The sequence below is a fragment of the Pseudophryne corroboree genome, chromosome 5 (genome assembly GCF_028390025.1).
Source record: "Pseudophryne corroboree isolate aPseCor3 chromosome 5, aPseCor3.hap2, whole genome shotgun sequence".
NCBI lineage: Eukaryota > Metazoa > Chordata > Amphibia > Anura > Myobatrachidae > Pseudophryne > Pseudophryne corroboree.
This window is the reverse complement of record NC_086448.1, coordinates 493,121,926-493,143,924: the sequence shown is the minus strand read 5'-3', so window position 1 is coordinate 493,143,924 and position 21,999 is coordinate 493,121,926. Positions and strand designations below refer to the sequence as shown.

Here is a 21,999-nt window from a genome sequence, read left to right as displayed (position 1 = left end):
GTATCCACATTTCAAAAGTATTCATAGATGTTTATTAATTGTATAATTAACCTGATGCCCTAGTAACTTATTGATCTCCCGGTTTTGTCTCCTGAGGCTCAAGACTTCTTGGATGCTCCTCTTACCTTGCTTTTTAGTTTTTTGTTTTTTAGTAATTTATTTTGGTTAGTTTGTATTATTCTAGGGAGTATCCAATTACCTGCAGAACTGTTTTTTAAAAAAAACAACAACCCTGTAATTGCACTCTCCAATTAGGTCCCGCGAAAAACACCAATTTTTCATACAAAAATACATAGGTCCCGCGAAAAGCCACGTACCTATGTATTATCGCTGCACTTATCATAGGTCTATGGACCACTTTTCGTGGATTATGCTTTGCAAGCCTGAGGCACGTGAAGCATAATCCGCGATAAGTGCCGGCATCGGGGGGAGAAGTGTGCAGTATCGGGGCTAATTGGATAGCCCCCATGAGCCAATTAGCCGCAGTAAATTACCGCAGCTAATTGGATACCCCCCTGTGCGTTTGAAAATGCATAAAAAATACAGTGTTTATAAAGGCGGACAAACACCAACATATTGTATGTGTGGATTCTTGTATACCTAGTTCTGGCTAATTTATAGAAACATAGAAACATAGAATTTGACGGCAGATAAGAACCACTTGGCCCATCTAGTCTGCCCTTTTTTTTTTTTTTTTTTACATTATTTTTTTCTCTAACCTTGTTTGATCCTTATTTCTTTGTAAGGATATCCTTATGTCTATCCCATGCATGTTTAAATTGCTCCACTATCTTAGCCTCTACCACTTCTGATGGGAGGCTATTCCATTTATCCACTATCCTTTCTGTGAAGTAATTTTTCCTCAAATTTCCCCTGAACCTCCCCCTCTCCAGTGCATGTCCTCGTGTCCTATTGCTTCTCTTCATTTGGAGAATGTTTCACTCCTGGACTTTGTTAAAACCCTTGATATATTTGAAAGTTTCTATTAGAGATGTGCACCGGAAATTTTTCGGGTTTTGTGTTTTGGTTTTCGGTTCGGTTCCGCGGCCGTGTTTTGGGTTCGAACGCGTTTTGGCAAAACCTCACCGAATTTTTTTTGTCGGATTCGGGTGTGTTTTGGATTCGGGTGTTTTTTTCAAAAAAACCTAAAAAACAGCTTAAATCATAGAATTTGGGGGTCATTTTGATCCCAAAGTATTATTAACCTCAATAACCATCATTTCCACTCATTTTCAGTCTATTCTGAACACCTCACACCTCACAATATTATTTTTAGTCCTGAAATTTGCACCGAGGTCGCTGGATGACTAAGCTCAGCGACCCAAGTGGCCGACACAAACACCTGGCCCATCTAGGAGTGGCACTGCAGTGTCACGCAGGATGGCCCTTCCAAAAAACACTCCCCAAACAGCACATGACGCAAAGAAAAAAAGAGGCGCAATGAGGTAGCTGTGTGACTAAGCTCAGCGACCCAAGTGGCCGACACAAACACCTGGCCCATCTAGGAGTGGCACTGCAGTGTCAGGCAGGATGGCCCTTCCAAAAAACACTCCCCAAACAGCACATGACGCAAAGAAAAATGAAAGAAAAAAGAGGTGCAAGATGGAATTGTCCTTGGGCCCTCCCACCCACCCTTATGTTGTATAAACAGGACATGCACACTTTAACCAACCCATCATTTCAGTGACAGGGTCTGCCACACGACTGTGACTGAAATGACGGGTTGGTTTGGACCCCCACCAAAAAAGAAGCAATTAATCTCTCCTTGCACAAACTGGCTCTACAGAGGCAAGATGTCCACCTCATCATCATCCTCCGATTCATCACCGTGTACATCCCCCTCCTCACAGATTATCAATTCGTCCCCACTGGAATCCACCATCACAGCTCCCTGTGTACTTTGTGGAGGCAATTGCTGCTGGTGAATGTCTCCATGGAGGAATTGATTATAATTCATTTTAATGAACATCATCTTCTCCACATTTTCTGGAAGTAACCTCGTACGCCGATTGCTGACAAGGTGAGCGGCGGCACTAAACACTCTTTCGGAGTACACACTTGTGGGAGGGCAACTTAGGTAGAATAAAGCCAGTTTGTGCAAGGGCCTCCAAATTGCCTCTTTTTCCTGCCAGTATACGTACGGACTGTCTGACGTGCCTACTTGGATGCGGTCACTCATATAATCCTCCACCATTCTTTCAATGGTGAGAGAATCATATGCAGTGACAGTAGACGACATGTCCGTAATCGTTGTCAGGTCCTTCAGTCCGGACCAGATGTCAGCATCAGCAGTCGCTCCAGACTGCCCTGCATCACCGCCAGCGGGTGGGCTCGGAATTCTGAGCCTTTTCCTCGCACCCCCAGTTGCGGGAGAATGTGAAGGAGGAGATGTTGACAGGTCGCGTTCCGCTTGACTTGACAATTTTCTCACCAGCAGTTCTTTGAACCCCTGCAGACTTGTGTCTGCCGGAAAGAGAGATGCAAGGTAGGTTTTAAATCTAGGATCGAGCACGGTGGCCAAAATGTAGTGCTCTGATTTCAACAGATTGACCACCCGTGAATCCTTGTTAAGCGAATTAAGGGCTCCATCCACAAGTCCCACATGCCTAGCGGAATCGCTCAGTCTTAGCTCCTCCCTCAATGTCTCCAGCTTCTTCTGCAAAAGCCTGATGAGGGGAATGACCTGACTCAGGCTGGCAGTGTCTGAACTGACTTCACGTGTGGCAAGTTCAAAAGGTTGCAGAACCTTGCACAACGTTGAAATCATTCTCCACTGCGCTTGAGACAGGTGCATTCCACCTCCTATATCGTGGTCAGTTGTATAGGCTTGAATGGCCTTTTGCTGCTCCTCCAACCTCTGAAGCATATAGAGGGTTGAATTCCACCTCGTAACCACTTCTTGCTTCAGATGATGGCAGGGCAGGTTCAGGCGTTTTTGGTGTTGCTCCAGTCTTCTGTACGTGGTGCCTGTACGCCGAAAGTGTCCCGCAATTCTTCTGGCCACCGACAGCATCTCTTGCACGCCCCTCTCGTTTTTTAAATAATTCTGCACCACCAAATTCAAGGTATGTGCACAACATGGGACGTGCTGGAATTTGCCCATATTTAATGCACACACAATATTGCTGGCGTTGTCCGATGCCACAAATCCACAGGAGAGTCCAATTGGGGTAAGCCATTCTGCGATGATCTTCCTCAGTTGCCGTAAGAGGTTTTTAGCTGTGTGCGTATTCTGGAAAGCGGTGATACAAAGCGTAGCCTGCCTAGGAAAGAGTTGGCGTTTGCGAGATGCTGCTACTGGTGCCGCCGCTGCTGTTCTTGCGGCGGGAGTCAATACATCTACCCAGTGGGCTGTCACAGTCATATAGTCCTGAGTCTGCCCTGCTCCACTTGTCCACATGTCCGTGGTTAAGTGGACATTGGGTACAACTGCATTTTTTAGGGCACTGGTGAGTCTTTTTCTGAGGTCTGTGTACATTTTCGGTATCGCCTGCCTAGAGAAATGGAACCTAGATGGTATTTGGTACCGGGGACACAGTACCTCAATCAAGTCTATAGTTGGCTCTGCAGTAATGATGGATACCGGAACCACGTTTCTCACCGCCCAGGATGCCAAGGCCTCAGTTATCCGCTTTGCAGCAGGATGACTGCTGTGATATTTCATCTTCCTCGCAAAGGACTGTTGGACAGTCAATTGCTTGGTGGAAGTAGTAAAAGTCGTCTTACGACTTCCCCTCTGGGATGACCATCGACTCCCAGCAGCAACAACAGCAGCGCCAGCAGCAGTAGGCGTTACACGCAAGGATGCATCGGAGGAATCCCAGGCAGGAGAGGACTCGTCAGAATTGCCAGTGACATGGCCTGCAGGACTATTGGCATTCCTGGGGAAGGAGGAAATTGACACTGAGGGAGTTGGTGGGGTGGTTTGCGTGAGCTTGGTTACAAGAGGAAGGGATTTACTGGTCAGTGGACTGCTTCCGCTGTCGCCCAAAGTTTTTGAACTTGTCACTGACTTATGATGAATGCGCTGCAGGTGACGTATAAGGGAGGATGTTCCGAGGTGGTTAACGTCCTTACCCCTACTTATTACAGCTTGACAAAGGCAACACACGGCTTGACAAATGTCCGCATTTCTGTTGAAATACTTCCACACCGAAGAGCTGATTTTTTGGGTATTTTCACCAGGCATGTCAATGGCCATATTCCTCCCACGGACAACAGGTGTCTCCCCGGGTGCCTGACTTAAACAAACCACCTCACCATCAGAATCATCCTGGTCAATTTCCTCCCCAGCGCCAGCAACACCCATATCCTCCTCATCCTGGTGTACTTCAACACTGACATCTTCAATCTGACTATCAGGAACTGGACTGCGGGTGCTCCTTCCAGCACTTGCAGGGGGCGTGCAAATGGTGGAAGGCGCATGCTCTTCACGTCCAGTGTTGGGAAGGTCAGGCATCGCAACCGACACAATTGGACTCTCCTTGTGGATTTGTGATTTCGAAGAACGCACAGTTCTTTGCTGTGCTTTTGCCAGCTTAAGTTTTTTCATTTTTCTAGCGAGAGGCTGAGTGCTTCCATCCTCATGTGAAGCTGAACCACTAGCCATGAACATAGGCCAGGGCCTCAGCCGTTCCTTGCCACTCCGTGTGGTAAATGGCATATTGGCAAGTTTACGCTTCTCCTCCGACGATTTTATTTTAGATTTTTGAGTCCTTTTTTTACTGATATTTGGTGTTTTGGATTTTACATGCTCTGTACTATGACATTGGGCATCGGCCTTGGCAGACGACGTTGATGGCATTTCATCGTCTCGGCCATGACTAGTGGCAGCAGCTTCAGCACGAGGTGGAAGTCGATCTTGATCTTTCCCTATTTTTGGAAACCTCAACATTTTTGTTCTCCATATTTTAATAGGCACAACTAAAAGGCACCTCAGGTAAACAATGGAGATGGATGGATACTAGTATACTTATGGATGACGAGTGACTGCCGTCACAGAGGTAGCTACAGCCGTGGACTACCGTACTGCGTCTGCTAGTATAGACTGGATGGTAATGATATAAAAAATATATATATATCACTACTGCAGGACAGGTATATATTATATAATGACGGACCTGCTGGACACTGTCAGCAGACTCCTAAACTACTAGTATGAAGAAGATAGAAAAAAAACCCACCACAGGTAGGTATACAATTATGGACGAGCACTGCCGACACAGAGGTAGCTACAGCCGTGGACTACCGTACTGCGTCTGCTAGTATAGACTGGATGATAATGATATAAAAAATATATATATATCACTACTGCAGGACAGGTATATATTATATAATGACGGACCTGCTGGACACTGTCAGCAGACTCCTAAACTACTAGTATGAAGAAGATAGAAAAAAAAAAAACCACCACAGGTAGGTATACAATTATGGACGAGCGACTGCCGGCACAGAGGTAGCTACAGCCGTGGACTACCGTACTGCGTCTGCTAGTATAGACTGGATGATGATATAAAAAATATATATATATCACTACTTCAGGACAGGTATATATTATATAATGACGGACCTGCTGGACACTGTCAGCAGACTCCTAAACTACTAGTATGAAGAAGATAGGAAAAAAAAAACCCACCACAGGTAGGTATACAATTATGGACGAGCACTGCCGACACAGAGGTAGCTACAGCCGTGGACTACTGTACTGCGTCTGCTAGTATAGACTGGATGATAATGATATAAAAAATATATATATATCACTACTGCAGGTATATATTATAATATAATGAATGACGGACCTGCTGGACACTGTCTGTCAGCAGAATGCGTTTATAGAATAAAAAAAAAAAACACCACACGAGTGTTTAACTTTTTCAGGCAGACAATATACTGGTGGTCACTGGTCAGTCACACTGGCAGCAAAAGTGTGCACTGTTATGTACTCCTGCTATAACTGCTCCCCAGTCTCCCCCACAATTAAGCTGTGTGAGCAGTGAGCACTCAGCACAGTCAGATATACATAGATGATATTATCATGCAGCACACTGAGGCTGAGCACAGATATGGTATGTGACTGTGTATCGTTTTTTTTCAGGCAGAGAACGGATTTTAAATAATAAATAAAACTGGTGGTCACTAGTATAACTATCAGCAAAACTCTGCACTCTCTGAGTACTCCAGTCCTAATGCTCCCCAAAATTACTAAAATTAAATTACTAGTAAATCAAGTGTCTCACTCTCTATCTAAATGGAGAGGACGCCAGCCACGTCCTCTCCCTATCAATCTCAATGCACGTGTGAAAATGGCGGCGACGCGCGGCTCCTTATATAGAATCCGAGTCTCGCGATAGAATACGAGCCTCGCGAGAATCCGACAGCGGGATGATGACGTTCGGGCGCGCTCGGGTTAACCGAGCAAGGCGGGAAGATCCGAGTCTGCCTCGGACCCGTGTAAAAAGGCTGAAGTTCGGGGGGGTTCGGATTCCGAGGAACCGAACCTGCTCATCTCTAGTTTCTATCATGTCTCCCCTTTCCCTTCTCTGCTCCAAACTGTACATATTGATATTTCTTAGTCTTTCTGGGTATGTATTGTGATGTAGGCCATGCACCATTTTAGCTGCCCTTCTTTGTACAGTTTCTAATGTATTAATATCCTTTTGAAGATATGGGGGTATATGCAATTGCGGTCGAATTCCCGAAAATGTCGAAAAACGGGACATTTTCGCCACCCCAAAAAAATTCGACAATGCAATACAGTACTTTTCGCCCAAAAAACGGCCATTCCAAATTCAACTTTTTGAAATTCGACATTTGTCAAATTCGACATTTCTGCAATGGTACAAATGCGGCATTTCGACAAAAGTATATTCAATTGAAGATTGTAAATTCGACAACAGTGCTTTTAGACAGTAAATTCGTCATTTTCAATCCGCCACACTTTGCTGGCGGAATCTAATAAAAAAATGTAAAAACATGTTTTTTTTTGTTTTTTTTATTGGTAATAGCATATCTATTTATATTAGAAGGGATTAGGTACTTGGTTTGTCTATTTAGAAGGCACAAGTATTATTTATATATTTTTTAAAATATATATATATATATTTTTTTTTAATGGAATGGTGTAAAAATCAGGAAAAAAAATGCGTGGGGTCCCCCCTCCTAAGCATAACCAGCCTCGGACTCTTTGAGCGGTCCTGGTTGCCAAAATATGGGGAAAAAATGACAGCACCGGGCTCTGCGCCTGGTCCTGGTGCAAAAAATACGGGGGACAAAAAGAGTAGGGGTCCCCCATATTTTTTGTACCAGCACCGGGCTCCACTAGCTGGACAGATAATGCCACAGCCGGGGGTCACTTTTATACAGCGCCCTGCGGCCGTGGCATTAAATACCCAACTAGTCACCCCTGGCCGGGGTACCCTGGAGGAGTGTAAAAAGGTAAGAATATTGTTTTTTTGCAGAAGAACTACAAGTCCCAGCAAGCCTCCCCCGCAAGCCGGTACTTGGAGAACCACAAGTACCAGCATGCGGGGGGGACGGGCCCGCTGGTACCTGTAGTTCTACTGCAAAAAAAATACCCAAATAAAAACAGGACACAGACACCGTGAAAGTATAACTTTATTACATACATGCCAACACACATACTTACCTATGTTGACACGCCGACTCTGGCCTCGTCTCCAATGTCGACGTCCGGGGTACCTGAAAATAAAATTACACTCACCTGATCCAGTGTCCAGTTCTTTTATTATAATCCACGTACTTGGCAAAACAAAAAAACGCATTTACCCGAACCAGACGGACTGAAAGGGGTCCCATGTTTACACATGGGACCCCTTTCCCCGAATGCAGAGACCCCCTGTGAGTACTGTCACAGAGGGTCCCTTCAGCCAATCAGGAAGCGCCACTTCGTGGCACTCTCCTGATTGGCTGTATGCGCGTCGGAGCTGTCAGACGCGCATCGCACAGCCCCCTCCATTATCTTCAATAATGGGAACTTTGCGGTCAGCGGTGAGGTCACCCGCTTACACATTTTCCCATCCCTACAAAATCAGCCTTTTCTAAAATCCAACACCTTTGTTTTTGTATGGGATGAGTCAGTCTCTGTCTTTATGCTGAACCATGCTTGAAGATCATTAGATCCTAGGTTTTCACCCACTTTTACGTCCGATATTCTGTCTCCATTTGTAAGTATTAAGTCTAATATTGTGTCTTTCCGAGTGGGCTCCCTCACCAATTGGTGGAGGGATGCTCCCTGAAGGGAATTTAAAATGTCCCTACTTCTAGAGGAACTAGCAACAGACACCTCCCAGTTTACATCAGGAAGATTTAAGTCTCCCAGTATTGCATGCTAAACATCAGATTGAACAAATCAAAATCTGAGGTGTGGATCCATTAACAGATTAAGTTTTATAACAACCTATTTATGGCCTTTCAGGAATTACTAGCCATTTCATTTTTAAAGAGACAGTATTAATTTATAATGCTGCTATGTTAAATCTATTTATATACATTTTGAGCAAATTTATTAATTCATAATTTATGTCTTTATTATGAAATGAATTTGTAAACAAACAAAATGTAACAATTTATGATTGTTTAATAAACTATATCTATTATCCAGATGAAACAGCGCCTCTTATATTTGAATTGTTGTCTTGCCTAGGTACTGTAACTGCAATAGTAATTTCCTGTAAGTGAGCAGAGTGTTGTGTAACAGATGACTGAGGTCCTGGTGAATAATTATATGTTACATGCATTTCTATAATCACAAGTGTAGAGAATCAATACACATACAGTATCCATTAATAAATCTTTAAGAGCTATTGCATCAGAAATTGCAACGTGACTCATTCTTTGGGGTATATTTACTAACATTCGTAATTCTCCCGATTTGGTGGGAGAATAACCACGAATGACATCGAAAGTGTAAAACTGCAACTTTTTGAATTTGTTACGACGGATTTACTAAGCTGTCGTATTCGGGTTTTTCTTTTGTTCCGATGTCGATGTCATTCGTGTTTTTTTTTTAATTTTTACGGCAGTGATTAGCAAAACACTGCCGACTTTTTTACAATGAATCTCGGCCGGATCTGTGTGATCCGTGCTGGGGTTCATTTTTTTTTTTTTTTTAATTAAACACTGTAAAATCCAAAAAAAAAATTGCGTGGGGTCCCCTCTCCTAAGCATAACCAGCCTCGGGCTCTTTGAGCCGATCCTGGTTGCAAAAATATGGGAAAAAAATTGACAGGGGTTCCCCCATATTTAAGCAACCAGCATCGGGCTCTGCGCCTGGTCCTGGTTCCAAAAATACGGGGGACAAAAAGAGTAGGGGTCCCCCGTATTTTTAAAACCAGCACCGGGCTCCACTAGCTGGACAGATAATGCCACAGCCGGGGGTCACTTTTATATAGTGCCCTGCGGCCGTGGCATCAAAAATCCAACTAGTCACCCCTGGCCGGGGTACCCTGGGGGAGTGGGGACCCCTTCAATCAAGGGGTCCCCCCCCCAGCCACCCAAGGGCCAGGGGTGAAGCCCGAGGCTGTCCCCCCCCATCCAATGGGCTGCGGATGGGGGGGCTGATAGCCTTTTGTGATAATGAAAAGATATTGTTTTTAGTAGCAGTACTACAAGGCCCAGCAAGCCTCCCCCGCATGCTGGTACTTGGAGAACCACAAGTACCAGCATGCGGCGGAAAAACGGGCCCGCTGGTACCTGTAGTACTACTACTAAAAAAATACCCAAAAAAAGACAAGACACACACACCGTGAAAGTAAAGATTTATTACATACATGCACACAAACATACATACATACTTACCTTATGTTCACACGAGGGTCTGTCCTCTTCTCCAGTAGAATCCAAGGGGTACCTGTTGAATAAATTCTACTCACCAGATCCCGGGTCCCAGGGTCCTCGGGGCAACCATTTGTAATCCAGGTACTTGAATAAAATAACAAAACGGAAAGCCGAGCCACGAACTGAAAGGGGCCCCATGTTTTCACATGGGACTCCTTTCCCCGAATGCCAGAAACCCACTCTGACTGATGTCTAAGTGGGTTTCTTCAGCCAATCAGGGAGCGCTACGTTGTAGCACCCTCCTGATCGGCTGTGTGCTCCTGTACTGTCTGACAGGCGGCACACGGCAGTGTTACAATGTAGCGCCTATGCGCTCCATTGTAACCAATGGTGGGAACTTTCTGCTCAGCGGTGACGTCACTTTAGGTCAACCGCAGGGCAGAAAGTTCCCACCATTGGTTACAATGGAGCACATAGGAGTCTACTGCTGCTGGAGTGGAGGGGGACGCAACGGAGTCTGCACGCGGGTCCTCTCCTCTCTTAAAATACCCCTGCAGCCTAGACCACCAAAGGGGTAAGTATCTTTTTATTTTTACTCACCGAAGAGCTTTCAGTACAGAAAACTCCACAACAATTTTGTTTAAATTGGATACCGCTGTTATCTGGATCACGCGTACCTGTGGTAATCCAAAATTGGGCGCTGAGTCCATGAGTTTTTTTTACCTCATTAAACTGTGTGTTAAATTAAATCTTCCCCAGAAATTAGGAGTACATGCTCATTTAAATGTGCCATTTTAATGGTGTCTTCCTTATCAGTGAAAGCCTGGTTACATACATGTTCCGATGTAAAAAGGACAATCCTAGGTAGCACTGCCATTCCCTTTGTTTTTACAGCTGGATAAGACTTGTAGCGTGCTGCTAGAACACTGTATAGGTTAGCGATTGATCCACCTGTTGGTAGGAAAGCCTCAATTAATAAATAAATAGGAACAGCTGTTTATGTGGAAGTGCAGGTACAGAAGTTACATAGTCACATAGTAGTCACATAGCCAGTGAGGTTGAAAAGAGGCAAACTGCCCATCGGGTCCAACCTGTATTCTGTGTTAATCTGTTCATATTATAATGTAGCTGCTGAAGTAATGGATTAGTACCAATTGATAGCTATGATTCTTACCACTCCTAGATAATTAAATGTCAACATGTTAAATGCTATAGCCCTGGATACATTTTCCAGTAAGGAATTTGTCCAATCCGCTTTTAAATACATTTACAGAGTCTGCCTTTATTACCTTCTCCGGCAGGGAGTTCCAAAACTTTATTGCCCTTACTGTGAAGAACCCTTTCCTATGTTGTGTACGGAATTTTCTCTCCTCTAGCCTAAGCGAGTGCCCACGCGTCCTATACAGAGTTCTTTTAATAAACAAATCCGCTGCTAGCTCCTTGTAATGACCCTTCACATATCTGAAGATATTAATAATGTCACCTCTTAGACGCCTCTTTTCTAGTGTATATATATTTAACCTAGCAAGCCTTTCCTCGTACTCCAGAGACTCTAACCTTTTAATCAGTTTAGTAGCTCTTCTTTGAACTCTTTCTAGTTCCCCGATATCTTTTTTATAATACGGTGCCCAGAACTGAACACAATATTCCAGGTGCGGACGTACCAACGATTTATACAGTGGCATTGAATATTCTGACTCTTAGTGACATTGGGGGTGATTCAAATCTGATCACTGCTGTGCATTTGCAGTTAGCGCATGCGTATGGGTGGCAACTGACTTACTGGGAGTGCCCAAAAAAATGCAGGCGTGTCCAAGTGTTTTCAGGGAGGGTGTGCGACCTCAGCTCCGTCCCCAATCAGCCTGTTCTCATCGCACTGTAGGAGTATGTCCTGGGTTGTGCACAGACTGCACAAAGTGGATTATCGCAGCTCGGCGTACACCTGCGACTGCACACTTGCACGGCAAATTTACACTCCCCCTGGAGGTGTCGACTATCTGATCGCAAAATTAGCAGCCCAGCAATCAGATCTGAATCACCCCCATAGTGACATACAAACTTGTCTCCTGTGCCCCCTCATAATTGGCTCTCCTGGGCACAACACAATATAAAGAGGAAACTGAAAGTAAACTATAGCTCCCGACAGTCATTTCATCACAGCAATGTGGTGTGCCTGGCTCCTTGTTAGGCAGCAGCTTATAGAGTCTGGAGCTTGACCTCCGTCAGCTCCAAGCGATCACTGCGGCATAGGGAGGGGGTGTTAGTGGGATTAAACTGACCGTTTCGGCGACCCCTCCAATGTGGCATCCAGGTCACGTGCACCCTAGCCCCACCCTAGTTGCAGCCATGTGCTCTTTAATAGTGCCCTAGTTCATTTTATGAACCATAGTAGTGCTCTAGTTAATATTATGCCCCATGGTAGTGCCCTAGTTTAGTTTATGAATCATTATAGTTCCCTAGTTTATATGATGTCACATTGGAGAACTGCAACTACGGGTTCGGTATGTTTGACCGGCGGATGGGATGCCAGCAGTCACAATATCAACAGGGATGATGCTATCACCTCTCCTCTACCTCCTAACTCTAACCCTTCCCTTTCCGCAGCCTACCCATAACCTTTCCCCTTAGTACCTAACCTAGCCTCACCCTGGTGGTGCCTAACGCTTACCCCCCCCCCCCCCCTGCACCCTAACCCCCCCTCCCCACAGCCTAACCCTAACCTCCCCAGGTGGCACCTAAACATAACCTTCCCCCTTGCCCTAACCCGTCTGCTATTCTTATGGTCGGGATTAAGTCTGTTGGGATTCCAGTGTCGGCATTCTGACGGGTCTCGGGATTCCAGCATTGGTATTCCACTTGCCGGGATACTGACAGCTGGTATCTTAACCGCATGCCGCCAGTACACATTATGCCACACAGTATCCCCAATTCCCATTTTGACATACTGTACAGTGTCCCCAGTTCACATTTTGCCACATTACAGTGCCTTCTGGTCATACTGTGCCACATCAGAGTGCCCTCCAGTTCAAATTATGTAACATTATAGTGCCCTCCACATTACAATGAGCAGCTCAGATTATGACACATTACAGTTCCCTCCAGTTCATATTGTGGCACATTACAGTGGCCTCTAGTTCAAATTATGCCACATTATCCCCTTATCATTAAAACATCCACTACATTCTCCTCTCACTGAAAATGTAATGTCCCACAATTCAGGCTGGGCAATGGATCAGCCCAATTGCTTAGCAGGAAAATCTGGAAAATTGGTGTGCAACTTTATAACCTGGGTCCAGGCACTCTAAGCCTCTGGGCACCATAGCAGCAACACACCTTACACCCACTATACAGTAGTTATGCTCATGGACCAAGCAGTTTGTCAGTTGTCAATTTAAACTAACAGCACTGGTGAGACCTGCTTGTATTTTTCAATATTAATGGAGAATGGATTTAAAGTAAAGTGAATTTATTGGTTCCAGATGATAAACCATCCATACGGATAATGTAAAACAAATATACAGATGTGTCCTCATGCAAATTGCCTCAATACACAGTTGGAAATATCTGGCATGAGTGAGCTGACAGGTCCTGTGCAACTCCATTACCGTCGGCTGTCTTTTTTGGCCGAAAATGTGAATGAGATGCACAAGCATCTTATGCTGATTAAAATAGGTGGCATGCATATATTCTGTGTGCGACCGCAACTGTATCTGCATATGAAATGGTACGTTACAGTGTGTTCTAGGAAAACACTGTTGCATATCATTTCATACGCAGATGCAGCAATGGTCACACACAAAATATAGGCATGTCACGTATAATATTAATCAGCATAAGCTGCTTGTACGTCCTATTCACATCTTCTTGCGAATAGGATGCATTTAATGGGAAAAGCCACATGAAAAGATGCTCAGCACTGCCGAGTCACGCCACAGCAAGACATAACCAGAAGGGCCGTTAACGTGCCACGAGGCTCGATGTAAGTGGACACACATCTGTATTATTATAATCCACTGGGACTAGTTAGTTCCTGAATGTTTTTCTAGGTAATGAAAAGTAGCTATTTTTGAATATTTACTAGATCGATATTGTACCAATTTATGAATGTTTGATTTTTTTTTTTAGATAATATTGCGTTTTATGTACATTTATTCGGATGACCATTGTATCCTTTTAAGAGATTTTCTATATTTTAAGAATATGGTAAACCTGAAGTGACCTCCATCATGTGTGGCATCTGCCAAAAGGAGGTGTTACCTATCACTAATTGACAAGGATTCCTAATATAACCATACTCTTGTTACTTTTTTCATTTTCATTTAATCGTTAAATTCATCAAATGCTAATTGTGTAAAGAGAGTTAATGTACGTTTGCGCCCAGCAGAACTGTGTTTACATGTTTTACATACAGTACAAAGTCATTGTAGTATGCAAATGGACCAGAGATGCCCAAACATTTACATACAACTGTATATGCAAGTCCATTAACATATAAGGGACCTGTTTATCAAGCTTTCTTTTATAAAATAATGTAGAAACTGCAGTTTCTACACAATTGTTTAAAGGTGTATTAGCACCTAAGACCACAATCCCCATTATTATCAAGTGACATATGGTGGGCTGAGGCAGGTGAGGCAGAGCCTTTCCTGTCACACTAACCTTTGTGCCAGAGATTTGACTGTATAAAGTATATGAAAAATACAAAGAATGTTAGAAATATATTCATTGTATTATTCGAATTATTTTTTTATAGTCAAAACTTTGCAATAAAAAGTCCATGACAGGTGAGGCAGTGCCTCCCCTGCCTATCTTTTCTGTACATCTCTGATCAAAACTCTCCAAATTTTATACCTCTGCATCTGTGTATAATTTCCACATGAACCCTTTGGCCCATTTATTGTGTGTAAATCTGGCTCTGGTACTAGCCAGTGCCTCCTGAGCCATTTACCTCACCACACGTCCCCAAACGGAGACCACGGCCTGACCCCTATGCATCAAACTCAAAAAAACTTAGCTGTTTGGAGTTTGCCCCATTAACGTAAACCACTTTATGCCCATGGAGACATTCTCGCAGGAGAGTGATTTTACGATACCTCTACTACAGCCTCTGTCCGGCTCCCAAACCTGACATAAATGTGAAAGACTCCTCCAGTGCAGCTAGGAAGTACTGTAACCTTCAGGGATCACTACTACTGTCCCTGGGAGCTATCTATAGTAAATTAAAGGGAAAACATATATTTCAAATGAAGAAGTCAGTTGCGATACGAACAGTTAATAATCAAGGCAGTGTTTGACAGTAAAGGAGTCTAAGTTGGTAGAGTCTACCTTATAGAAAGCCTATATTTACCAGGGGAAAATATTCCATCAGCTTCATTTTCTTTCCACCCAATCAGCTCATGCATTTTCTTGATCAATAACCTTTCCATAACAATAAAAACTGGTGCAATTTCATATGTAAACCTAAAAAAAAAAATTAAGTACAATAGAAGTTTTGCGGCAAATGATATGTAACTATAACTAGTCTTAACATCACAATTTTACAAGAAATACAACCATTTGACTTTAAGTTTATTGCTTAGACAATGCAGTGATTAAAATGTTAGAATAATGCAGTGAAGAAACAGGCATGATATATCGGGATCAGTATGTAATCCCAGTATTTGAAATACTGACGTCGGGATCCCGCTGGTTAAAAATCCGACAGGGGTGAGTAAGGAATGTTCTCCCTTCTCTCCACCTCCCTAACCTTAACTCTCCCTACCCGCAGCCTAACCCTAACTTCCCCGCTTAGTGCCTAACCCTAACCTTCCCACAGAGGTGCCTAAATCTAAGCCTCTGTCCCCACTGCCTAAACCTAACCCTCCCCCCACAGCCTAACCATAACTCTCCGTGGGAGGTGCCTAACCCCCCTTCCCGCAGCCTAACCCTAAACCTCCAGGACACAGCCTAACCCTAACCCCCCACATTTACCTGTCCAGTGGCACGGTGTCTCTTTGTTCGGAATCCTGGCTGTCTTGATGGTGCACACATTCTGGATGCCAGTGTTGGCAATCAGAATGGTGTCGGGATTCCGCCTTCGGGATTCTAATTGCCAGGATCCCGACAGGCGGGATCCTGACTGCTTCCCGATAGATCAGTGATCTAATCAAGACAAACTACCTTACTTACAGTATGTATAGCAACTGCACAGTTAATTTATGGTAGAAAAAAGAAAGTTATATACAGTAGAATACTAATTATTCAAATGCCAATCATCCAAAACAGATCCAAGACAAACAGGCAGCCTCAGATGGAGACGATACTGTACAGATGAGGAGGAAGTGGCCATGAAATCAATGGACCTACATATGCAGATACTACATAGATTGTCCTGATGTGGTGTGAGCGACACCCTGAGTACTGTTCAACTGAATGTTTATTGCTAAAAAGGATGGAAAAAATATATGCATGGTTTAGTACTGTACATGTCCAATTATCATAACAGACTAATTATCAGGACTACCCTCAATCCCAATTTAAATAAATATGCATTCTACTGTACTTTAGATGTAACTTAGACAGGCCTAAATGGTCAAAAGTATACTTTGTGTTACATACATGTTTGTGTTAGCAGTTGCAGTCAACCATTCACCAGCTAGTCCAACCATGTCAAGTCCACTGGAAAGTTGGTTGAAATACCGAGGATGTCCTATAATGTAGATGAGAAATCAGATGTAACAATAGTGAATACTATCCTTTACAAAGCAGTAATAATTATGTAGGCCAATCCCGGGATCGGAATCAGCAGGAAGCTCCAATCCCGGGGATTGCGGGGTGTACCTGTCCTATTATTTTTTAAAGCCGGGCCTCATTGAGCATCCTTAGGAGGCTCAGACACTCCCCGGCTCCCTCCTCCCTCTGCCCCTGGCTGTGCGTACCACGCAGCGTGACATGATGTCAGGGGTCACGCTGCGCAGTCTGACCCCAGCCGTCCGCACATCTCCGCCTGCAGCCCGCGAGCTGATAGTGAGTCTGACGCCAGCCACCTGCACCGCCCGGACCGCACCTCACCACCCATAGCCCACGAGCCCAGCACCCACCCATGACGGTATTTGTGTGGGCTGGGCTGGAGTGGGTGGGCCTCCAACCCAATCCCGGGTATCCCGGGAATCCCAGGATTGACCTTTTTTCAATCCCAATATCCAGATTGGCCTCCCTAATAATAGTAATAATAATAATAATAATAATAATAAAGAATACGACACACACACACACACACACACACACACACACACACACATACACACTAATCTGTTAGCAATACAGTATAAGCAGCAGTCATTTTCCATTTCTCATTTTTTTGTTAAGAAAACCAGCTGATTATCTATCATTAGCTACATTTTAATTAAATGGAGGTCTTGACTAACCTACAGTAGTTTTAGACTTTCTATTTTTGATGCTAAACCATGCCTTGTACATGACTGCCCCTTTAAAAAAAAGTTCGGCCAGCACCCCCCCTTGGCCGCGGAACTCGGACTTCATTACATCCCAGCCATTGTGTGTATATGGAATGTAGACACCATCCTGGCGGCTGACGAGTGGGAATAGACCTCGGCCCCCTGCCAGCATTCTGGCAGTCGGTATCCCAGCATCGGTATGCTGACCAACGGGATTCCAGCCGCCAGAATTCCGGCAGGGGGCTGAGAACTATTCCCACTCATGGGTGTCCACATGGCGAGCACAGCGAAGCCGCAAGGGGATTTGTTGCGCTCGTACCCCTGCCTGCCGCTGGTCACCCATACCCAACGCGTGTATATATTGCATATCAAGCTTCAAACATAATGAAGATAACATTAAATGTGAGACTGTATTAACATGAATAAATATAGATACCTGTTTTAACCCCATATTTTAGGGTATCCCGACAGTCACCAAGGATTTGTTCCAAAGGCTCTGGCTGATCAGATAATTCCAAATTAAATCCTTCCAAACCTTCCAACAGCTGATGAGGGTGATGGAAGTCTAGTACCTTACTTTTCCCATCAAATGTCCTCTTTATATAATTAAAGAGAATATCAAAAATTTCTAGCAAAAAGCCTTCAGTGTATTTGTCTCCATTTCTTGCAGGGAGTAAATCTGTTAAAAAAATATTCATTAGAATAAGAAAATCATCCAAATTAGTGGTTAAGCAAATAGGATATGGTAATAAATTTGATTTCATGTGTAAACAAGATAAACTTCTAATTTGCAAAGGACTTGTTATAATAATAAATATTGAGGATACAGTATATGTACATACAGTGAAGTCAACAGATTTGTGTACATTACAAATGCCACTGACACAGATTGTTCCAGACAGTATTTTTATTGTGAACCAGTAAGCATTTCAAGTACTCATAATTCAATATTTGTATCCAGATTTTTTTGAAATAATGAAATAAAAACGGAAACACAAATTTAACCGCAGATGACTAGTACTTGGTAGAAACCCTTGTCTATGCAAAAGCAGCTTTAAGTCTGTTGGTGTAAATTTGTACCAGATTTGCACACTTTAGGAGTTATTTTTGCCTATTATTCCTTGCAGATTTGTTCCAGGTGTTCAAATTGATATAGAAGATGCTTGTGGACTGCAGTTCTCAAATTGTGGACTTTATACTAGGGATGAGCGGGTTCGGTTCCTCGGAATCCGAACCCGCCCGAACTTCATGTTTTTTTACACGGGGCCGAGCGACTCGGATCTTCCCGCCTTGCTCGGTTAACCCGAGCGCGCCCGAACGTCATCATCCCGCTGTCGGATTCTCGCGAGGCTCGGATTCTATCGCGAGACTCGGATTCTATATAAGGAGCCGCGCGTCGCCGCCATTTTCACACGTGCATTGAGATTCATAGGGAGAGGACGTGGCTGGCGTCCTCTCCGTTTATAGAGAAGAGAGTGAGACAGTAGAGAGAGACACAGTAGTAATTTTGGGGAGCATTAGGAGGAGTACTAGTTACTTGCTGAAGTGATAGATAGTGTGACTGTATATTATCTGACTTGTGGGGGAGACACTGACAGTGGGGAGCAGTTAGAGTCTGAGAGCAGGACTCAGGAGTACATATAACGTACAGTGCACACTTTTGCTGCCAGAGTGCCACACTGCCATTGTGACCACACTGACCACCAGTATAATATATATTGTGATTGTCTGCTTAGGAGTACTACTTGCAAGTTGCTGATAGTGTGACCAGTGACCTGACCACCAGTCACCACCAGTTTAATATATATATATATATATATATATATAATTGTATATAATATATATATAATATTGTATACCACCTACCCGTGGTTTTTTTTTTCTTTCTTCTTTATACATACTACTATAGTATATTACTGTAGCAGTCTGCGGTGCTGCTGAGCTGACTGTGTCCAGCAGGTCCGTCATCAGTCATTACATAATAAATATATATACCTGTCCGGCTGCAGTACTAGTGATATTATATATATATATATATATATTGATTTCATCTCATTATCATCCAGTCTATATTAGCAGCAGACACAGTACGGTAGTCCACGGCTGTAGCTACCTCTGTGTCGGCAGTCGCTCGTCCATCCATAATTGTATACCACCTACCCGTGGTTTTTTTTTTTTTCTTTCTTCTTTATACATACTACTATAGTAGCTTACTGTAGCAGTCTGCGGTGCTGCTGAGCTGACAGTGTCCAGCAGGTCCGTCATCAGTCATTACATAATAAATATATCTACCTGTCCGGCTGCAGTACTAGTGTGATATAATATATATTGATTTCATCTCCTTATCATCCAGTCTATATTAGCAGCAGACACAGTACGGTAGTCCACGGCTGTAGCTACCTCTGTGTCGGCAGTCGCTCGTCCATCCATAATTGTATACCACCTACCCGTGGTTTTTTTTTTTTCTTTCTTCTTTATACATACTACTATAGTAGCTTACTGTAGCAGTCTGCGGTGCTGCTGAGCTGACAGTGTCCAGCAGGTCCGTCATCAGTCATTACATAATAAATATATCTACCTGTCCGGCTGCAGTACTAGTGTGATATAATATATATTGATTTCATCTCCTTATCATCCAGTCTATATTAGCAGCAGACACAGTACGGTAGTCCACGGCTGTAGCTACCTCTGTGTCGGCAGTCGCTCGTCCATCCATAATTGTATACCACCTACCCGTGGTTTTTTTTTTTCTTTCTTCTTTATACATACTACTATAGTAGCTTACTGTAGCAGTCTGCGGTGCTGCTGAGCTGACAGTGTCCAGCAGGTCCGTCATCAGTCATTACATAATAAATATATCTACCTGTCCGGCTGCAGTACTAGTGATATTATATATATATATATATTGATTTCATCTCCTTATCATCCAGTCTATATTAGCAGCAGATACAGTACGGTAGTCCACGGCTGTAGCTACCTCTGTGTCGGCAGTCGCTCGTCCATCCATAATTGTATACCACCTACCCGTGGTTTTTTTTTTTCTTTCTTCTTTATACATACTACTATAGTAGCTTACTGTAGCAGTCTGCGGTGCTGCTGAGCTGACAGTGTCCAGCAGGTCCGTCATCAGTCATTACATAATAAATATATCTACCTGTCCGGCTGCAGTACTAGTGATATTATATATATATATATATATATATATATATATTGATTTAATCTCCTTATCATCCAGTCTATATTAGCAGCAGACACAGTACGGTAGTCCACGGCTGTAGCTACCTCTGTGTCGGCAGTCGCTCGTCCATCCATAATTGTATACCACCTACCCGTGGTTTTTTTTTTTTTTTCTTTCTTCTTTATACATACTACTATAGTAGCTTACTGTAGCAGTCTGCGGTGCTGCTGAGCTGACAGTGTCCAGCAGGTCCGTCATCAGTCATTACATAATAAATATATCTACCTGTCCGGCTGCAGTACTAGTGTGATATAATATATATTGATTTCATCTCCTTATCATCCAGTCTATATTAGCAGCAGACACAGTACGGTAGTCCACGGCTGTAGCTACCTCTGTGTCGGCAGTCGCTCGTCCATCCATAAGTATACTAGTATCCATCCATCTACGTTGTTTACCTGAGGTGCCTTTTAGTTGTGCCTATTAAAATATGGAGAACAAAAATGTTGAGGTTCCAAAATTAGGGAAAGATCAAGATCCACTTCCACCTCGTGCTGAAGCTGCTGCCACTAGTCATGGCCGAGACGATGAAATGCCAGCAACGTCGTCTGCCAAGGCCGATGCCCAATGTCATAGTACAGAGCATGTAAAATCCAAAACACCAAATATCAGTAAAAAAAGGACTCCAAAATCTAAAATAAAATTGTCGTCGGAGAAGCGTAAACTTGCCAATATGCCATTTACCACACGGAGTGGCAAGGAACGGCTGAGGCCCTGGCCTATGTTCATGGCTAGTGGTTCAGCTTCACATGAGGATGGAAGCACTCAGCCTCTCGCTAGAAAACTGAAAAGACTCAAGCTGGCAAAAGCACCGCAAAGAACTGTGCGTTCTTCGAAATCCCAAATCCACAAGGAGAGTCCAATTGTGTCGGTTGTGATGCCTGACCTTCCCAACACTGGACGTGAAGAGCATGCGCCTTCCACCATTTGCACGCCCCCTGCAAGTGCTGGAAGGAGCACCCGCAGTCCAGTTCCTGATAGTCAGATTGAAGATGTCAGTGTTGAAGTACACCAGGATGAGGAGGATATGGGTGTTGCTGGCGGTGGGGAGGAAATTGACAAGGAGGATTCTGATGGTGAGGTGGTTTGTTTAAGTCAGGCACCCGGGGAGACACCTGTTGTCCGTGGGAGGACAACATTGCGCCTCTTTTTTTCTTCTTTGCGTCATGTGCTGTTTGGGGAGTGTTTTTTGGAAGGGCCATCCTGCGTGACACTGCAGTGCCACTCCTAGATGGGCCAGGTGTTTGTGTCGGCCACTAGGGTCGCTTATCTTACTCACACAGCTACCTCATTGCGCCTCTTTTTTTCTTCTTTGCGTCATGTGCTGTTTGGGGAGTGTTTTTTGGAAGGGCCATCCTGCGTGACACTGCAGTGCCACTCCTAGATGGGCCAGGTGTTTGTGTCGGCCACTAGGGTCGCTTCGCTTACTCACACAGCTACCTCATTGCGCCTCTTTTTTTCTTCTTTGCGTCATGTGCTGTTTGGGGAGTGTTTTTTGGAAGGGCCATCCTGCGTGACACTGCAGTGCCA

At 43.9% G+C, this 21,999-nt stretch overlaps 1 protein-coding gene across 2 annotated transcripts in view; it reads right to left on the bottom strand.

Moving 5' to 3' along the window:
- LOC134927892 (glutamate decarboxylase 1-like) overlaps positions 1-21,999 on the bottom strand; it is a 308,357-nt gene that overhangs the window by 101,895 nt on the left and 184,463 nt on the right. For both annotated transcript variants that reach the window (XM_063922977.1, XM_063922976.1), the window contains exons 3-6: positions 17,668-17,910; positions 16,393-16,483; positions 15,143-15,255; positions 10,631-10,746 (exon numbers count right to left, since the gene is read on the bottom strand). In XM_063922977.1, coding sequence (XP_063779047.1) covers positions 10,631-10,746; positions 15,143-15,255; positions 16,393-16,483; positions 17,668-17,910 — 563 coding nt within the window. The remainder of the gene's footprint in view (positions 1-10,630; positions 10,747-15,142; positions 15,256-16,392; positions 16,484-17,667; positions 17,911-21,999) is intronic.